General features: G+C 35.8%; 1 protein-coding gene across 1 annotated transcript in view; it reads right to left on the bottom strand.

The window, feature by feature from the left end:
- Positions 1-17,726, bottom strand: part of LOC118181030 (uncharacterized) — a 248,320-nt gene that overhangs the window by 8,323 nt on the left and 222,271 nt on the right. The window contains exons 9-10 of the mRNA XM_085824217.1: positions 6,847-8,604; positions 2,530-2,931 (exon numbers count right to left, since the gene is read on the bottom strand). Of these exons, the coding sequence (XP_085680343.1) occupies positions 2,530-2,931; positions 6,847-8,604 (2,160 nt within the window). The remainder of the gene's footprint in view (positions 1-2,529; positions 2,932-6,846; positions 8,605-17,726) is intronic.

Below are 17,726 nucleotides of genomic sequence, written 5' to 3'. Positions count from 1 at the left end.
AGTTATATACAATGTTATGCTTACAAAGAAAATCATTGGACTCCCCAAACACAGTGGCACGAAACTTTTAAGCACGACCAAGCATATGAAAAAAAGTGTGCCATTTAGCAGCCCTCAGAATGCGCCTTAAGAATTGCATCCACAAAATTTGCGGCCATAGACTGGAAAATGTAATGTGACTTTGAGGTTTAAGATCTGTCAATAACAGGATCATGTACCCCATCATAAATCGGTAATGTAGAACAGGATCGACAAGACATCTCAAAAACCGGTTTCGACTATATGCCGTGTCGGTTCTATGCTGTTGAAGATCTGATACAGGTACCCTAGAAATAATCAGATTCTTTCCCTCTCAATTATGTGTTGTTCTAATTGCAATTTTTGGCTATATTATGCAATGCCCACTGCATGCTGGTTTCGTTCCTACGTTGTACCTATGCTATACGAGTATCGATCATACGCAGTGTTGCATAGATCATAAATACGTCATTCAATGAAATGGTGACGAGATGGAAGAAGGTAAAGCTATGATCAAAGCTGATGTGTGCTATAACCCGGTAAATTTGCACACGTCATAAATACGTCAATCCATGAAATGGTAATGAGGTGGAAGAAGGTAGAGTTGCGAGCACAGTTGATGCGGACTGCTTGAGTAGGTAATGACGACACTCTGATAACAGGCATTATATATATCGCATACAGTAAAGCCTATCCTCAGAATGGATAAAGGATTTGAGGCGGGGAAGAATTCTGGGCTGAGTTTAAAATTAGAACAGCTTTCTTTGGCCTACTTCTTTAAATGGCAGTAGTGAATTCCGAGTTCCATGCTGCGCGTCTTCTGGAATATTATGTAGATAAGCTGGTGAATTCATGAGCTTTTATGCTCTATTGGAGGGCTGGCTATACGACAAACGTATTTAAAGATAAAGGAATTTCGAAAGCCACAACTAGATTTTCCAACAGCCACAATTTCGTAATGTGATGCAACAGATTTTCATAAAAAGAAACGTTAGAAGGAATAAATGAAAATTTCGTATTTTTTATGTAATTAATATGGGTATATACATTTATATGTATAAGTAAATCTTATTTTTGCCGCTCTATATTCAGTAAAATTTACTTCTACGATATAAAATTTTTACAGTATTGTAAGATGCAACAGAAGATTTTCCCCTCAGATTGAAAATCAATCATTTCCTTTCAGTTTCCCTTTTGGAATGCCTTTTTACCTCTATAAAAATTGCTGAGTTAATGATCAAATTAATTTCTTTCACATTTGTTAATCTGATATTGTTTTAATGAAAATTATACATTGTTTTCCTTCCGTTTATTCTTAAAGTGTCGTTAACATTTTCATGTATAGCGTGCAATCAAATTTTGGATGCCGATTTGTTAATTATGACGAAAGTCAGTTACATAATATGTCAGTATGGGATTTCAAGAACGCACGTGTGCGATGTTATCGTCATGCAATGATTTGTAGGTACTTTATTTTTTACCACGATGTTTTCGACGACGACGCTTTTAAATTGAGAAGTATTTGAACAGCTTTATTTTCGACCACGATGGTTTTCTCCCCCGACGTTTTCGCCTTGCGTTGTTTTCTCCGCGACATTTTCGTACGCAATGTTTCTGCCGCGATGTTTTCGGCTGTAACTGGTGCCAAGATTTCTGACACAACTGCAATAGTATTTTAATAAACATACTATTTATTGTATGCGAGTCGTTTTTAAGGATAAAAAAACCTCATATGGCTTGCGGCCCGCTCTTAAGAAGCCTGGCAGCCACAGTTTGGCAATGCCTGCTCTATTGTATTGTCTACCGTAAGAACCCTGACAATTTGCAGTAGCTTGTTCTGTGTTCTTTCTCACATTTTGGCAAAACACTTGTATTTTTATCAATAACTAATAAATACACAATGTAATGAATCAGTACGAATGATAATCATACTTTAGCTTATCACTTAAAATTATTTTTGCCTTAATTCTGTGTTCTTTGAATGCTGCGAAAATAAACAAGAAAAAAAAAACCCCTAATAAACTCATATAAATGTTTCATGATCCATGTCCATCTTCCTTATTTTATGAATAAATCGTTCTGAATGACGCATGCGTGTTTGCGCTCGTGGTTGCGGCTGTGATAGTTACACTATTATTTACATTTGTCAGTCTGTAGCTGTGAATATTGCGGGCACAAGTGCCACTTATATGTTCTGTTCTGGAGGTATCTGTTGCGGCAGGTGTCTATTATTTTGTTCCCAGCCTTGAAAGTATCGTGACAAATGTTACTGGGAAGTCCAAAAGCTTTCCTTCTTAGGATCACTCTTACTATAATAATATTTTATTTCAAATATTGAAAGCATGTTTAGGGTCATTATATTTAAAAATTTAGTTTTTGTTTCTTTCTTCTATTTTGAGTTGTTATTTTTATGACGTCTCTAGAGGAAGCAACATTGAGAAATGAGGCATAATCTAAAAATATGTGAACATTTAAGTTGCAAAGGGGATTAGAAAGACGAAGTCACCTAACCTGTTCTTCAAGAGAACAAGTATCAAGATCAAGTTCAGGATCGTGTGAAAAAACTGGAGTGGGGAACTTCGAAGGCGTAAATGGATAGGGTTTGAATGACTGCCTATAGAAAGTCTGTGGAGAAGGAACTGGATCTGAGTCAGTATCCTCTTCCAGTGGTTCTGAGGCTGACGAGGAAGCATTAGCACTACTATCTGACTGCGATGCGTCCATCTCTTCGTAAGTTTCATTTGCTGCGGAAGCACTAGGGATATAGGTTGAGTTACTTGGATGAATCTCCTCTTCATACACAGCATCCACGTCAATAGGTTTTACTAGAATAGATTGTCCTTCATCATCACCATATGGCTGAGATTCAAAGTCTTCTATTGTCTCGTACAGGGATTTCCCAGTTGCCGTACCCTAAAAGGAAAGTCTGCATTAAGGCTGAAAATTTATAGAATCATTCCACATTTCAATTTTCATATAAATAACAAAATAATACGATTTATAACCAATTACATTAATAATCAATGATATATTTCAATATATTGAATAAAATATACTAAGAATAACAACATACATCTGAAAAACATATTGTAATTAAAATGAAAATGTTTCATTGTACTATAAATAGTCCATTGATATCACCACCAGCAAAATATTCAGTTTATAAATAATTTTATTTTTACTTTTTGATCACATTTTAATAAATTACTCAATAAATATTAATTAAACAATATATTTTTCTCTTTAATTAAGCGACTTTTTAATACAACAATGTTTAATAATTTTTAACACCATACACTCTGGAAAAAAATTCTATATCTCCCGACCGATGTTTTCTGAATCTATTGATTCTACCACTCAAATCATGAATAAATATTAACTTTCTCCATATTCGCTGGGAAACTTACAGAGAAGTTTAAAAATTTATCTTGGCGCAGTTTTTCAGTTTGCGCCAAGAATAATTCACTTGGCGAAATTTTTAATTTACGGTTATCTAATTTCCTTTCCCTATAGACATGTGGCCCGTGGATCTTTCTGAATTTATTGATGTGGCCTTCGGGCATGAAAGGTTGAAGACCCCTACATTACAGAAATGCTTAGCGACAGACGGAAGCAATTCTGGGGGTTTTAAAATTTTATCCATGCCTACTCATCCGTCTCTGAAGCTATCCACATATGATGGGAAGACCTCCTGGAAAGTGTATAAGACACAATTTTCTATACTGGCGGAAGCAAATGGATGGGATCCCCAAGCTAAGGCCTGTCATCTCACCGCTTCTCTGAGAGCAGACGCTTCGGATATCCCTCAGACTCTTCCCGAAACCAGAGGCTAAATTTCGAAGCTCTATCTGGGGCGTTGGAACTGTGCTTTGGGGACAAGCGCTTAGAAGACTACACGAGGCTTCAATTAAAATCCCGTCAACAGAAGCCCACGGAAACTCTCCAGGAACTTGCCACGGATATGGAAAGGCTGTCTCATCTCGACTTTTCGCAATGCCCGACAGAAACAAGGAAAATCCCGTCCCTGCAATATTTCATCGACGGCATCCGGGATCTTGAAATACAGAAAGCTCTATGAATAGCGGATTTCAAGGATTTAAAAAGAGCTCTAGTGTACGCCATGAAATTCGAGGTAGTCCAGAAGTAACTCGTAGAGACCGACATCCAATCATAGCTGCGCAAGTCCATGAGCCAGTGGATCAAGTGATGGGTTTAGATGATTTATCCAGATAAATCAATGCTTTGATACGGAGTAGGAGTGAGAAAAACTGGCTCTGATGTGTTGGAAATGTGGTACTGAAGGCCACATAGACGGCACTGCAGAACACCCCAGGGCACAGAAAATAAAACAGATGATTTGACAAGACCAATCAGTGCCTTGAGACGGAATATTTGTGACAAGAAACCAAAGTGCTGGAACTGCGGAGCTGAAGGCTACGGACGAAGGAACTGCAGAATACCCCAGAGCACGGAAAATAAGACAGACGATTTAAACAGACAATTAAATATCATGAGACGGAAAAGGAGTCACAAGAAACCAAAGTGTTGGAACTGCGGAGCTGAAGGCTACGTACGAAGGAACTGCAGAACACCCCCAGGACACGGAAAATAAGACCATTCCCCAGCAATGACGTAGGAAACAAATTAATGACCATATCGCAGAACGGAGTTTGAACAATAGTGACAAACCACATTTTAAAGCGCTCAAGATTTCTGCAGTGATTTGCAACAGTAATGGACTATTTATCAATGGGCATATCGATGGAGTTTCTTGCAATATGATGATCGATACAGGAGCGAATGTTACCACCATTCGGAAAGATTTAGCTCAAAAGTTTAAAGGTGAACTCATTTGAACGCCATCCTGTACTGCGCCTGGTGATGAAATCGATATAGATGGGAAGTTAAAAGTTAACAACACGTTTGGAAGTGCTACCTACTATCAAACGGCATATGTGGCAGATATTACAGATCTTTTTATACTCGGATTGGACTTTTTAAGGAAGTATAGTTTTCCCTTGGACTTCAAAAACTACAAACTGCTTTCAGCATCAGAGGACATAACTATCCATCATCAGAAGGGATTCTCACCTGTAAACGCCGATGCCTTGTCTGAAAGACCCTGCTCAGAAAGCTGCCGAAATCATACAAGGATCGAAGAGAAACACGAGACTACCGGCTATTCTCCATCCCAGATGATCATCCGTCGTGACCTTCGTCTGCCTTGTGATCTCTTGCTTGGTCGCCCTCTGGATGCGTCTTCATCGCCTGAGGAATACATCCAAGATCGCCAAGCCCGGTTTGAAGTGATGCTCAATTTTGCTCGAGATCGAGTCACCCTGGCGACGGAGAAGATGAAGACCCGATACGAAACGAGAGCTACTTGATATCGATTCAACGAAGGAGACAAGGTATGATTGTGGAATCAAACTCGACGAAAAGGACTCTGTCCTAAACTAAAGTCACCTTGAGATGGTCCATACACAGTTCTGAGCAGGCTGAACGATGTAGTGGTTCGGATCCGTAAGTCATCGAACTCTAAGCCTAAAGTCGTTCATTACGACAGGTTATCTCCTTACTATAATAGTACATAGTGTATATAACGTAAATAGTAAGACAATGGTCATATTTGTTTCTAAATTTGTAAATTTGTGCCCTCATTTATTGATTTAGTATTTGATTTACTTTTTAAGTTACTTATTGCGTTGTTTTATGTTGCTTATTGTTTATGTTGTTTGTTATTGTACTGTAATGTGTATTATTGCATTCATGCTTTAGTTGTAAGTTTGGCTTCCTGTTCAGGGACTGTATTGCCCAGGACGTGCAGTCCTTGGGAAGAGGGCAGTGTAATGAATTTTGTATTTAGTTAGATTATTTTTAATAAAATTATAGTTAAAATTGTTTTATTTCCCCGTGAAATGCAGCGCGTGACAAATTTTAAGAGAAAGCTACGGCGGAAAACTAAAAATACAAGAGCACGTGCATTTAGCATTGAATATTTGAATAAATGTAATTGACTACTATGTTAGCAGTAACCGTAATTCTACTCTTTTTGCTTTCCAGAAACTGCTAGAACTGTCTCATGTGACTGATTTAAAAAGCTACAAAAGGCAGAAAGAGGACATCTCAGCTCAGTTGCTTGGTTATTGTTATTGCGAGTAGTTGTTTAGTTAGCTTCTGAGATCGGGTTAGCTTTCTCTGCGCTTTGGATTGCGTTCAATTTAATGTTTTAGTAGTTTAAAATATAGCTACAGTATATTGCATGATATTGCATGAGTATATTGCATGATAATGCGATACTGGATGAATATCTTTGAGGAAACATCCAGCGTTTTGTTATATTTCTTGTGATAAGAATAAATTTTATTAACTTTTTATCGGACTTCTGCATTCAATCTATTATGAAACCATAAGCACGCAACAGTACTTTAAATGTAACTTCATAAAACTATACAGTTTGAAAAATTTAATGTCATAAAACCATGCAGTTTGAAATGGACTTAACGTTGTAGAAATTTTTAATATATGTCTATGAGTTAGAATTGTTTTAAAGAACTCTTCCTTTACACTCATACAATATAAATATACGTACGAGTGATACATATAAGTATACATGTAAGATATACTTAAAGTATACAGCATATGAGTATACATACAGATATACAACAAATAAGAACTCAGTAATCTAATTACATTTAATGATTTTTCTACTATAACATGCAACAAAGCGATATAAAAAGCCAGAGTAATTATAAGCTCTCAATAGGGAATGCATATTTTTTAAAATTCAGTATTAAAAGACTAAACGATAAATTTTTCCAAACTTACCTGAAAGTCAGGAACTTTCTCAGTGTCTTCCGTGGCAAAATGAGATGTACTAACGACTTCCATAGATGGTTCTTCATATGTGACAGCTATATTCAAGTCAGAAGGTCCATGGAGAGTGGTTCCAACAGGAATTTCTTCCTGGATATTACTCATCTCAGTCCATGTACCACAAGCTTGTTTGTCTTGGACATCTAACTTCTGACTTGCATCTGGACACTCAGCATCTGAAATGTCACTAATGCCAGGTTCATTTAGAGAAAAAATATAGTCTGTTTTAGTCAAATGGTGTGAATCTTCTTTCTGACATACTTCATCTGACTCGGGCACAACAGATGTTTTATGAAAATCTTCTGCCTCCGGAGATTTTTCTTTGCCAGTAACATTCTCTTTCTGAACAAGGCACGAAGATTCTCCTTTATTATCGAAATCTTCGTCTGATATTTTTGCTTCAGGTGAATTTTCTTTTGAATTATTTTGAGATGAGTCAGAGCTTTCCGTTGAATCTTCTTCAGATTCATTCATAGACTCTTCACTAGTATCTTCAGATTTTTCATCAGAACTATCTTCGCATTCGTTTTCATCAGAACCTTCTTTATTTTCTTCGACAGCCTCTTCCTCCTCAGAATCGCATTCTTCTTCATATGATTCTGAATTTTCGGAACTAGAAGCGGCTTCATCATTGGATATATTTTCATCACTAGATTCATTATTTTCATCACCAGATCCATTTTCAGCATCAGCTATGTCTTCATCATTGGATGCATTATCGTTTTCATTATCAAGTATATTTTCAGCACCAGCTATGTCTTCATCATTGAATGCATTATCGTCATAAAGTACATTTTCAGCACCAGCTATGTCTTCATCATTGAATGCATTATCGTCATAAAGTACATTTCCAGCACCAGCTATGTCTTCATCATTGGATGCATTATCCTCATCATTGTCGGGCACATTTTCAGCGTCAGCTATGTCTTCAACATTGGATGCATTATCAAGTACATTTTCAACATCAGCTATGTCTCCATTACAGAATGCATTATCCTCATCATTATGATGTACATTTTCAGTACCAGCTATGTCTTCGTCACAGAATGCATTATTCTCATCTTTATCGGGTACATTTTCAAAATCAGCTATGTCTTCATTACTAGATGCACTATCCTCATCAATATTGGGTACATTTTCAATTACAGCCATTTCTTCATCATTGGATGCATTATCCTCATCATTATCAGACATATTTTCAGCATCAGACATATCTTCATCTTCAGACACATTTTTATTCCCGATTATGTTCTCATCATCGACAGCACCTTCATTATCAGAGCTGCTATTTTCAGATTCAGTTTCACCATCATCAGACACATGATTGTCAGACAGCTCGTCAGATGATTCATCTGAACTACCTTTGTTAGAATTCTCTTCATCAGATGAGCTTTCGGTATCAGAATTTCCATCATATTCATTATCTTCATCTTCCTGAAGTTCGCATTCAGAAGACGAGTCGCTTTCACCATCAGCCATATCAATAATTCCTGAATCTCTAACCTTAGTTTTAATACCATGAGGAGCCTCTGATTTCAGATACATACTATCTGTAACAGGACTATCATCACTTTCTTCTCCATTAATATCCTGAAAGTCCTCACCATCAGTATCCTCAAATGATTCTTCAATACTCTTACTAAAGTTAGACACTGCAGCAAGAGAACATGAAAACGCCTGTTTCTTTACTTCCAATGATAAATCAACAATCTGTAAATAATACAAATATTTTTTTTAATTTAAAACATAATGTAATAATTATTTCACAAAAGTTATTAAAAATATCTGTCGCACATTAATGTTTCAACCACAAAGATATGACATCAAAGACAAATGGAAGTATTTTATCCCCCAAATCTGAAGTTTAATCATAAATTGAGGCACCTATAATTTAAACTAGAAAGCTAGTACAATATCATGCTTACTGCATGTTTCATTCTTGCCACTAGATGGCGGGCTTTCTTCCCTTTTCCTTCTCTAATTGAGATCTGAGGACGAGACTAGATTGGAAGGCTCTCTGAGGAGCCTAAAGACAAAACTTCTGCTTTAGAAAAACAATTAAAATGCAATATATGAGAAGGCTGTCTTAAAATAATTAGCACCTATCTTGTAAATAATGTATATTAGTGTTCCTTTGAATAAATTATTAAAGACAAGATGGCAACTTAATTAGAAAGAAACTCTTACTGGGAAGAGTGTTTATTAGTAGAAGCCTGATGTTCTGAACACTGAATATGTATCATGTAAGCGATTTTATATTACTTTTTTAGTAACAGATGAACCTGATGCAACACTGCACTTGTTCTTCACTTGTTTATATCTTAATTGAATCTTTCAAGTAGTTTTTTCCACGAAATTATGAATTAATAGCTTCTTTTTTGTATACATATAGAATCTCATAGCCAAGATATCACAATGAAAATAGATGGTATTTAAATATTAATGAGAGAGAAAATAAAGCATCAAATTTTTAACTAGAAACGATTATTTTTTTAAGTGTAAGGAAAAGTTTATTTAATACAAAAATTATTTCTGACTAACAGAAATTGTAGATGAAAAAAATCACAATTTCACAAATTTTCCTTCTTACTAGCAATTTACAGTTCAACGTGGCAAGTATTATATTAATTAGTTTAAAAACATTCCATTATAAATAAAACTCCATTATAAATAAAAATTTTAAAATATTGGAATATCAATATGGTAATAAAACATAACTGCACTCATTTAACTAACTAAGCAGTCTGAGAGATTAAAGCAGCTCTTCTATCTCTCCTATAACACATTTTTCACTGCTCTTTTCGCCGTGGTTAGCAAAGCTGACTGCAGTATCGTTGGATCCAGATTTGAATCCTCGAGAAGGCTTGGATGTTTGTAAGTATATTGTGTCTGTGCTGCATGGACGGAGGCACTTAGAATACTGGCCAGCTGAAAATTCTTTCGACAAACCGGTGTTAGGGAAAAGAGGTGGGAGATCCTGGGGTGTTCTCCATGAAACTTGCGATGGATTTTCCCTTTTTCCTTGCGATGGATGGGTTTAAAATTGGTCATTCTTTGTGATGTAGGCAGGGCAACATTCTCAGATATGAAACGACTAAATGAACGATAGGCTCGGCCTTTTCCAACCAATGCTTAAGTAGCAAAATGCCCCACCTCTGGAGGGAAAAAAAAAACATTTCTGCTGAGAGCAAGATTTCAGTACAACATAGTACAAAAACTGCAAAATACTCTTCTACAACACAGCATTCTGATCATATTTCTGAAACATTATTACACGAAAATTGCGTAAAATCAACCTATAATGTAGTTTTTATGAAGCATGATTTAGTGAACTTAGAACTTAGTTATCTATGTTCTGTGTCACTACTTCACAGTAGTTTCAATGAAATTTACAAAGAATTCTCAGCATTCTTACAGTATGAAAGTTAACCATAATTGTTGATGATATTTCTATACAATTAAAATTCCTCAAATCAGAATTATAAAATTAGATTTTTTTTAAAGCAAACTCTATAGGATAAATTACAACTGTCAAAGATAACTTTTCTTGGAAATGATCCAAATAAACATTTATCAATATTTCTATTAAAAAGAGTTGCATTTTATTTGAAATTACCATGTTCTACTGCAAAGGTCAGCAAACTATAGCCCGTGGCCTAAATCCGGGCCACCGTTTGTTTGTTTTTAATCCGGCTCACGGATTGATAAAATAAATTGATTGATATTTGCATAAAAAATTGTTGAACATTTAAAATGCTGTGGTTCGAAAAACAAACTTTTATTACAGAGTAAACACGCAGAGCATGAACTTGACTTGTGTCGAATGGAAAGAGAGCGATAGTGTGCTTTTACTCTGCATCAGATAAAAGAATGTCTGGAACAACAAAAGGATGAGAAGCAGAATCGAGATATTTCACTTAGCCGCCATCAGTCGGCGAAGAAAGATGTAATGAATGAAAATAGACATGCAATGTGATAAAAAAAGTTGGATCAGTAAGGTAATCAGTAAGGTTCAAATAATTATCAATATGCTAGGTAAGAATATTCAAAGGATATTTGTGTTTTTCTCTAGGAAAAGGTGAGCATCATAAAGAACTGATACAGCTGTTTGGGTGTAATAGTACAGAAAGGAAAAAATTTGTTGCAAGTTTTTTGATACAATTTTGTATAGCATCAATTTGAAGATCTCTGTGAATATGTGAATTTGGGATGAACCAGGGTGCATTAATAATTTCACGAAGGGTTTTATTTTGAATAACTTGGATCTTTTTTATGTGGGGTTTTAGCGGCGTGTCTCCATACCTTACTGGCATAAAGTAAAGTAGGTCTAAGGATGGACTTGTATAAAACAAGTTTATTGTTGATACTTAGTCTGCCGAGGAGGGGACACATAGTAGCTGTTGAGATATTGAATTTCCTAACAGTTTCGCGTAAATGTTGCCGAAAAGTGAGTTTTTTGTCAAGTGTGACTCCGAGATACTTCACTTGATCTGTCCACTGAATATCGTCGTCAAAGATAATGGGATTAGGCGGAAGAAAGTTTGTTTACCCTTTTCTGAAAATAATGGCTTTGGTTTTGTCAGTGTTAACGGCAATTTTCCACAGCGTCACCCAGTTTTCAAAAAGCTACAAATAGTCTTGTGAAAAAAGTTTACAGAGGTTATATATATAATTTTACAGCAGATCTTATTTTAACAAATCATAAACAAGACACATAAAACAACCAATGAAAAATAACATAGAGAAAATATAAACAAATAGCATGGGATTAAGTTTCAGAATACATCGGACCTGACAGAAAGCTAATGCATCGGCGTGACAGATAGCTATACTTCTTTTTAACCAATAAGAATGCGATTACAAATATCTCAACAAAAATAAATCAAATTAAGCGCTATTATGCAAAGGCCTGTAGTTGAGTTAAAATGTTGTGAATAACGTCCGCGAGCAGGGGGGGGCCAAGAGTGATGCGTAGTGCAGGGAGAAAATTATGCCACCTGCGCATGACGTCATGTGGGTGACAGTCGTTAGTTCTCGGCGTTTGTTTACATTCGTTGCATTTGATCTGGGATACATTTGATTTGTGTTGTTAATTTGCTTTTATACCTAGTCGGAAATGGCAAGTTGTGTTATAGCGTTGTGTCAGAATTATAGAAGGAAAACTAAAAGTCAAGGCATCACATACCATCGTTTTCCAAGTGATCGTAAGTTATGGACTATTCGCTGCAAAAGAGCAGATAATTTCAACATCGAAAATGCCAGAATATGTGCTATTCATTTTATCATAATTTTCCTTTTATGAAGGAGACTTATAGCGAGATATTTAATCTCAGTGTCGTGTTTACCAATAGTGACTACCTGAATGATTAGTTGATAAATTCGCTTATCCAAGTTAATTCACATGTTTTGGTTACTTTCTTTACATCCCAAAAGTAATTCTATGTATTGAAGCAATGTCTGGGTTAAGCATTGAGAACTAAGTAAACTGATACATGCTTCAGAAGAAAGAACAATTTCTCGACCACACTATGATGCAAACATCGATGAGCGAGCAACATATTTCCTTCAATGTTGTTTAACTGATGCATATGTCTGATGTAATTTAATTGATATAACTAAGTGAACTTACACATAGCTGACTCTGAAGGAAAACAAATCTGTGTATAATGCTAGAATACAAATAGCGAAAGAGTAAGTAGATACTCTTCAGTGTTATTTAACTGCTGCATATGTTTTAATTTTGATTCCATATAACTTGTTTTTAATTATAAGAGAAAGAAAAATAATTTAATATTGAACACATATTTTGAGTATAACAAAAGTATTTTAAGAAACAACCTGATAAAAATACATTAGTAATTAAAAATATTTAATTTGTGTACAGGCTGAATTGAAACTAAGATGTGGTGGTGTATTTAATTATGGCAAAGCACACTAGGGCTATCTGCGTAATAGGTGTGATGCCTTCTTGGAGGACTTTCTCAGGTAAACTGGCTCGTATACACATTACACATGAGGAAAACCACGAAAACGCCCATGCAGCCAGCCCGTTCGCGGGATTCGGACCGAACTACCAGTGTTCAGCGACTTTACCGCTCAGCTGCTGGTGGGCTGAAACTAAGATGTATGGCAAGTTTATTATTATTATTATTATGCGTATATGTCTAAGAAAATGTATTTTAATTGTTCCATTTTTAATGTATGGAAGGAAGAATAGGATGCCGATATCGAAGATTATTTACTATAGCAAATAATCACGTCAGGATAAATGTTATATAGAAATCTTGGGAGTGTAAGGGGTTATAAGAGTACTTTTAGATTATACTGAAAAAATATGCACTTCTGCTAAAATCTGAAGTGAATCAGTATGAAGTGACTTTTCACTTTAAAAAGAATGTGATAAGTATACTATTTAAAAGTATAATGACGGATATTAAGAAATTTGTAGAATTTTATGGTATTTAAATATGAATTTGTTAAGTCAAATCTTTTTATATATATTTTTGCTTGAGATATGTAAATTAAACTGAAAATCACGATCATATCTTTCTCATGGAATGTCAAAGTTCATTTGTATTAAAAAAAGTGCATGAGCAATGAAAATAAATAGAACAATACTTTTTTATTATGTTTTTACCATGGTCTTAGCAGTTATGCCATCATGTGTTCTGTTCAACAAAATTTATTTAGTGCAAACAATACTACGAAAAAATATTGAAAAATACCTTGTTTTACAATATTTATTTCCCTTAGTTAACTTAAATATCGTTTTTCATTTTCTAAGGCTTCCCTTTACGAAAAGAATTTAATGTTTATAATTATTTTCAGCATTCGTACGAATTCTATGCATAAAATAAACATTTTCTTTAACAAAATACTTAATCGGAAAGTATATACCCGGTATTTCCGGTGTATCTACCACATATAAAATGATCATTTTGCTTTAGTTTACATTTTTTCCATTACCAAAATCATGTAGCAGACGTGTCGGCCGATGCGTCCTGTCTCCCGGGTGACGTCACTACCAGCAACCAATGGCACGCTTTTTCCGTTCCTGGCCTAACCTTAGTATATTAAAGAACCTTGGTCCGCGAGTCTTTGGTTTGTTGCTGCCCCAACAAGCAAATGTTTGTGCATGCAATATAGAAAGAGCGTTTTAAAGTAAAATAATAATAATAACAACAAAGCGTTAAAAAAAAAAACAGGAATCACTGCCATTAAACCATTCTTCACCATGCTTTTAGAGGAGAAAAAGGAGCTTTACCGACCAAACTGATTTATCAGAATAGCAATAATTGCTCAACTGCACTGCAAGAATATCGATGCTTGAAAGACTTACGAAAAAGGCCTATGTCGAGGCAGGATTTAAAAAAAATTATTCCTAAATTTGAAGAGACTGGGGAGTTATGTGTATGCTGCGAGAAAACGGATTTCAAAGGAAATTGTGAAAGAAGTTGCTCTTGCCGTGGTCGAAAGAGTATCCCGTTCCGAGTATTCTCGACAAGTGCTCTAGCGGTGTCAGGTGATTTATCTCTCTCTTGGTCGATAGTACGAAAGGGTTTTGCGATCCTTTGTAAAGTGGTATCTATACAAAATCCAAATTCTGCAAAATCTGCATCCTGAAGACATGGACAAATGCATTAATTTGCTAGCCTTCTTTTGGCCAGAATAGCAGTTGACAGTGACACCTTTGAACACTTTGTGGTCGGATGAGTCGCATTTGCTCTAGACGGCGCAGTTAATACTCAAAACTGCAGCATTTGCGGTATTGCAAGTCCTAATGATTACATTAGTGTATGGTATGGCATTACTGCTTATTTCATTCTTGGTCTCTTTTTCTTTGAAGACGACTTGAGAAGCATTACATCACGGATGCCCATTATTGCGAACTTCTTCAGCAGCAAGTCATTCTTGCCATATAAGAAAAATAATGTTTAGAGACAACTGTCTTCATGAAAGATGCTGTACCACCTCACATTACCGGACCAGTGATGGCACCTTCGTGCCCTTTTGGAGAAGATCGAGTAATTTTGAGAAGTTTTTCAATTGCCTGCCCCCCCTCGCTCTCCGAACTTGAATCTCTGTGACTTCTGGCTGTGGAGATTTCTGAAAGATTGTATCTATGGAGGAAGCATATGGACTATGCCTGAACTGACAGCAAGTTTATTGCTGCAACTGATCGAAAAAAACCCTTCGCGCTACTGTTGAACGCGCTATAACATGCTTTCAACGTGTGATTGACGCCAATGGAATGCACATTAAACAAATGTTGTGATTAAATAAAATTTTTGTAATTCTAAATAAAAATTTTGTAATTCTTTTAAAAAAAATAAAAATTCATGCATTTAAGGGTTAATTCAGGGTTGTCTAAAATTCACGTTGTGATATCGAACCAAAAATGAGTCCAATAAGGGGTATAGACCTCTCTCAGAGCGACAGAGGTCGTGCAGCCTTACGGTAGCCAGGAGGCAGATGAGAAAATCCTGTGGCAGTTGATCCCATATCTGCAGTAAGGCAGTTTTCAGCTCTGGGATGATGAGATGGAATGCTCTGGAAGATGCCTGGAACGTTTTTGCCATCCCAAAAGTGTTCCAGGCATGCTGTATATATAGGGTTATGATCAGGAAATCTGGCTTGCCAATTCATGCGGCGAATAATCTCACCTTCCAGATAATCGTTGATTAGCTGAGCCCTATGTGGATGGGCGCTATTATCCTATAACAAGAACCCAGGACCAACTGTGCGCCTGAAAATTCGAACACAGGGCTCTAAGATCTCCTCTCTATACCTCATAATAGTCGTGAAGCTTTTGCCAAACACATGCAGGAGTCTAACATAATGCCCGCTTAAGCCATCAGATTTCAACTATCATGTAAGGTATTTCTCCCGCCTTCTTGGTGTGGTGGTCTGCACGCTGGGTGCGTATTCCAGAGGTCCGCGGTTCGATTTATGGATGCAGTGTCCTGAAAGTGTTTCCACAAATTGTACATGACACTGGGAGTGAAGACTTCTTTTTAATTGCAGTTTTTTGAGGGTCTTGAATCTGAAAATGATTCTAAGTTCTTTCCCATCATGTAAATTACTGTTATAATTTACTTTGACACTTTCTTGATTGGTATATAAACTTACATAACTTCCTGTTAGACTATAAAATAGAAATGCTAATTTAGAAGTCAAACAACAAATGCTAGAAATGCTAGTAAAAAAAGAAGTATAGAATAACAATGCATGCTCCGAAAGAAAATAAATAGGTAGTCCAGAAGTTTCTGGCCTAGTATGCTTTAAAAGGAGTAGAGAAAAATGAATAATATTCAGCTTTTCTGTACAATTTCCTTGCACGATGATACACTTTTCACATTATTTAATGAACAACTTTGTGCTTTTGGAAAAGTAATCTGAAGATTTAAATTCAAAATGTTCCACAAGTGTTCCTTTCACACAATCACCACTATTATATCCCTTTTCAAAAAGGTCAGACTTCAGGTTGGAGAAAAAGAATAATTATTTAAAGCTAAACCCATATTTCTTTACCACTTCTTTGGTAGCAACAGATGAATGCACAGAAGATAAACTCAGTGGCTTAACATTCTATACCTTTTCTCTTTAATTTCACTGCACAATTTATGGAAAAGACTTGTATAATGTTTATGTGTCTTTCTTTCAAAATTATCAGAAGGATCCCTTATAAATCCTTCCAAAATAGCAGGCATTTCTTTTTTGTTGACTGCCGTATATTTTCGTTTCTTGGCAGTGCTTCATCTGGTTTTCTTCAGACCACTGATTCCCTCTTTGATAGATGATAATGGTATAAGCCCATCCTTTTATCATTAGTTACAATCAATCGCAAAAAAATTCTCTGATTTGCATCGTAAAGCTATAACAACGGTTTACATCAATGAGACGTTACTGTGTTTGAAATGCTGAAAGAAATCGGAGCAACCATCATGTGAAACTGTTCATGCAGAATTTGCAAAACAGTTTTAGATATATCTAATGTTGTTGCTATATCTCTGACAATTAATCTCTTATCCTTCAATATTTCTCACCAAATGCAAACAATATTTTCTGATGTCAATGCCTCAAATGCTCAGCCTCCATGAGCCTTGTAAATGAAAAATTGTTTTACCCTTCTTTGAATGTAGAGGAAAACAAATCAGCAAACACATAATCCAAGCATTGTTTGATTTCTTTGGCATTAATACTTTATTTAGTCACAAATTTAAATTGGCATGTTATTTCATTCAGTAAGCAGGGAAAAAAATGCAGGCAATTCCTTCAAATTTTTTCATTTAGTATTGCTACTACATGTGTGGATACAAAACAACTTTTTATAGGTGTGAGACTAGAAATTTTAAGATCAACCTATTTACATTATATATGTAGGTAAATCCAAAAGTATGGTAGAATCACTACATACATCATACACTGGAACCTCGAGATGTGAGGAAAATATGAGCAAAAAATTTGTCTCTAAATACAAGCACTGACTCGAGTAACAAGCAATGAGCCAGGCTGTTGGTATACGTGGTACCATTTCCTGATCCGGCTCGACTTGGGGAATGCCCTCGTTAGATCACTCAATGTTCATTGATCTACGTGTTTGTGTGCTCTTGAGTTAATTATTTATCACATTTAACGTGAAAATAATTATTTCACAATGCCTCTCAAGAAGACTGTTGCCTAAGATAGTGCTGCAAAGAAAAAGAAGGAAGCCACGGCCATTGAAATTAAGAAAGAAATCATAGATAAACATATGCGTGGTGTAAGAATGATGGAATTGGCGAAGACTTACGCCCTTATAGGGTATAAAAGGAATTGTTTTAAGAGAAATT

Source organism: Stegodyphus dumicola, chromosome 9, assembly GCF_044657685.1.
Source record: "Stegodyphus dumicola isolate Sdum_Otavi_A_Nest chromosome 9, ASM4465768v1".
NCBI lineage: Eukaryota > Metazoa > Arthropoda > Arachnida > Araneae > Eresidae > Stegodyphus > Stegodyphus dumicola.
Note: the sequence above shows the minus strand (reverse complement) of the source record. Positions and strands in the feature narration are given on the sequence as shown.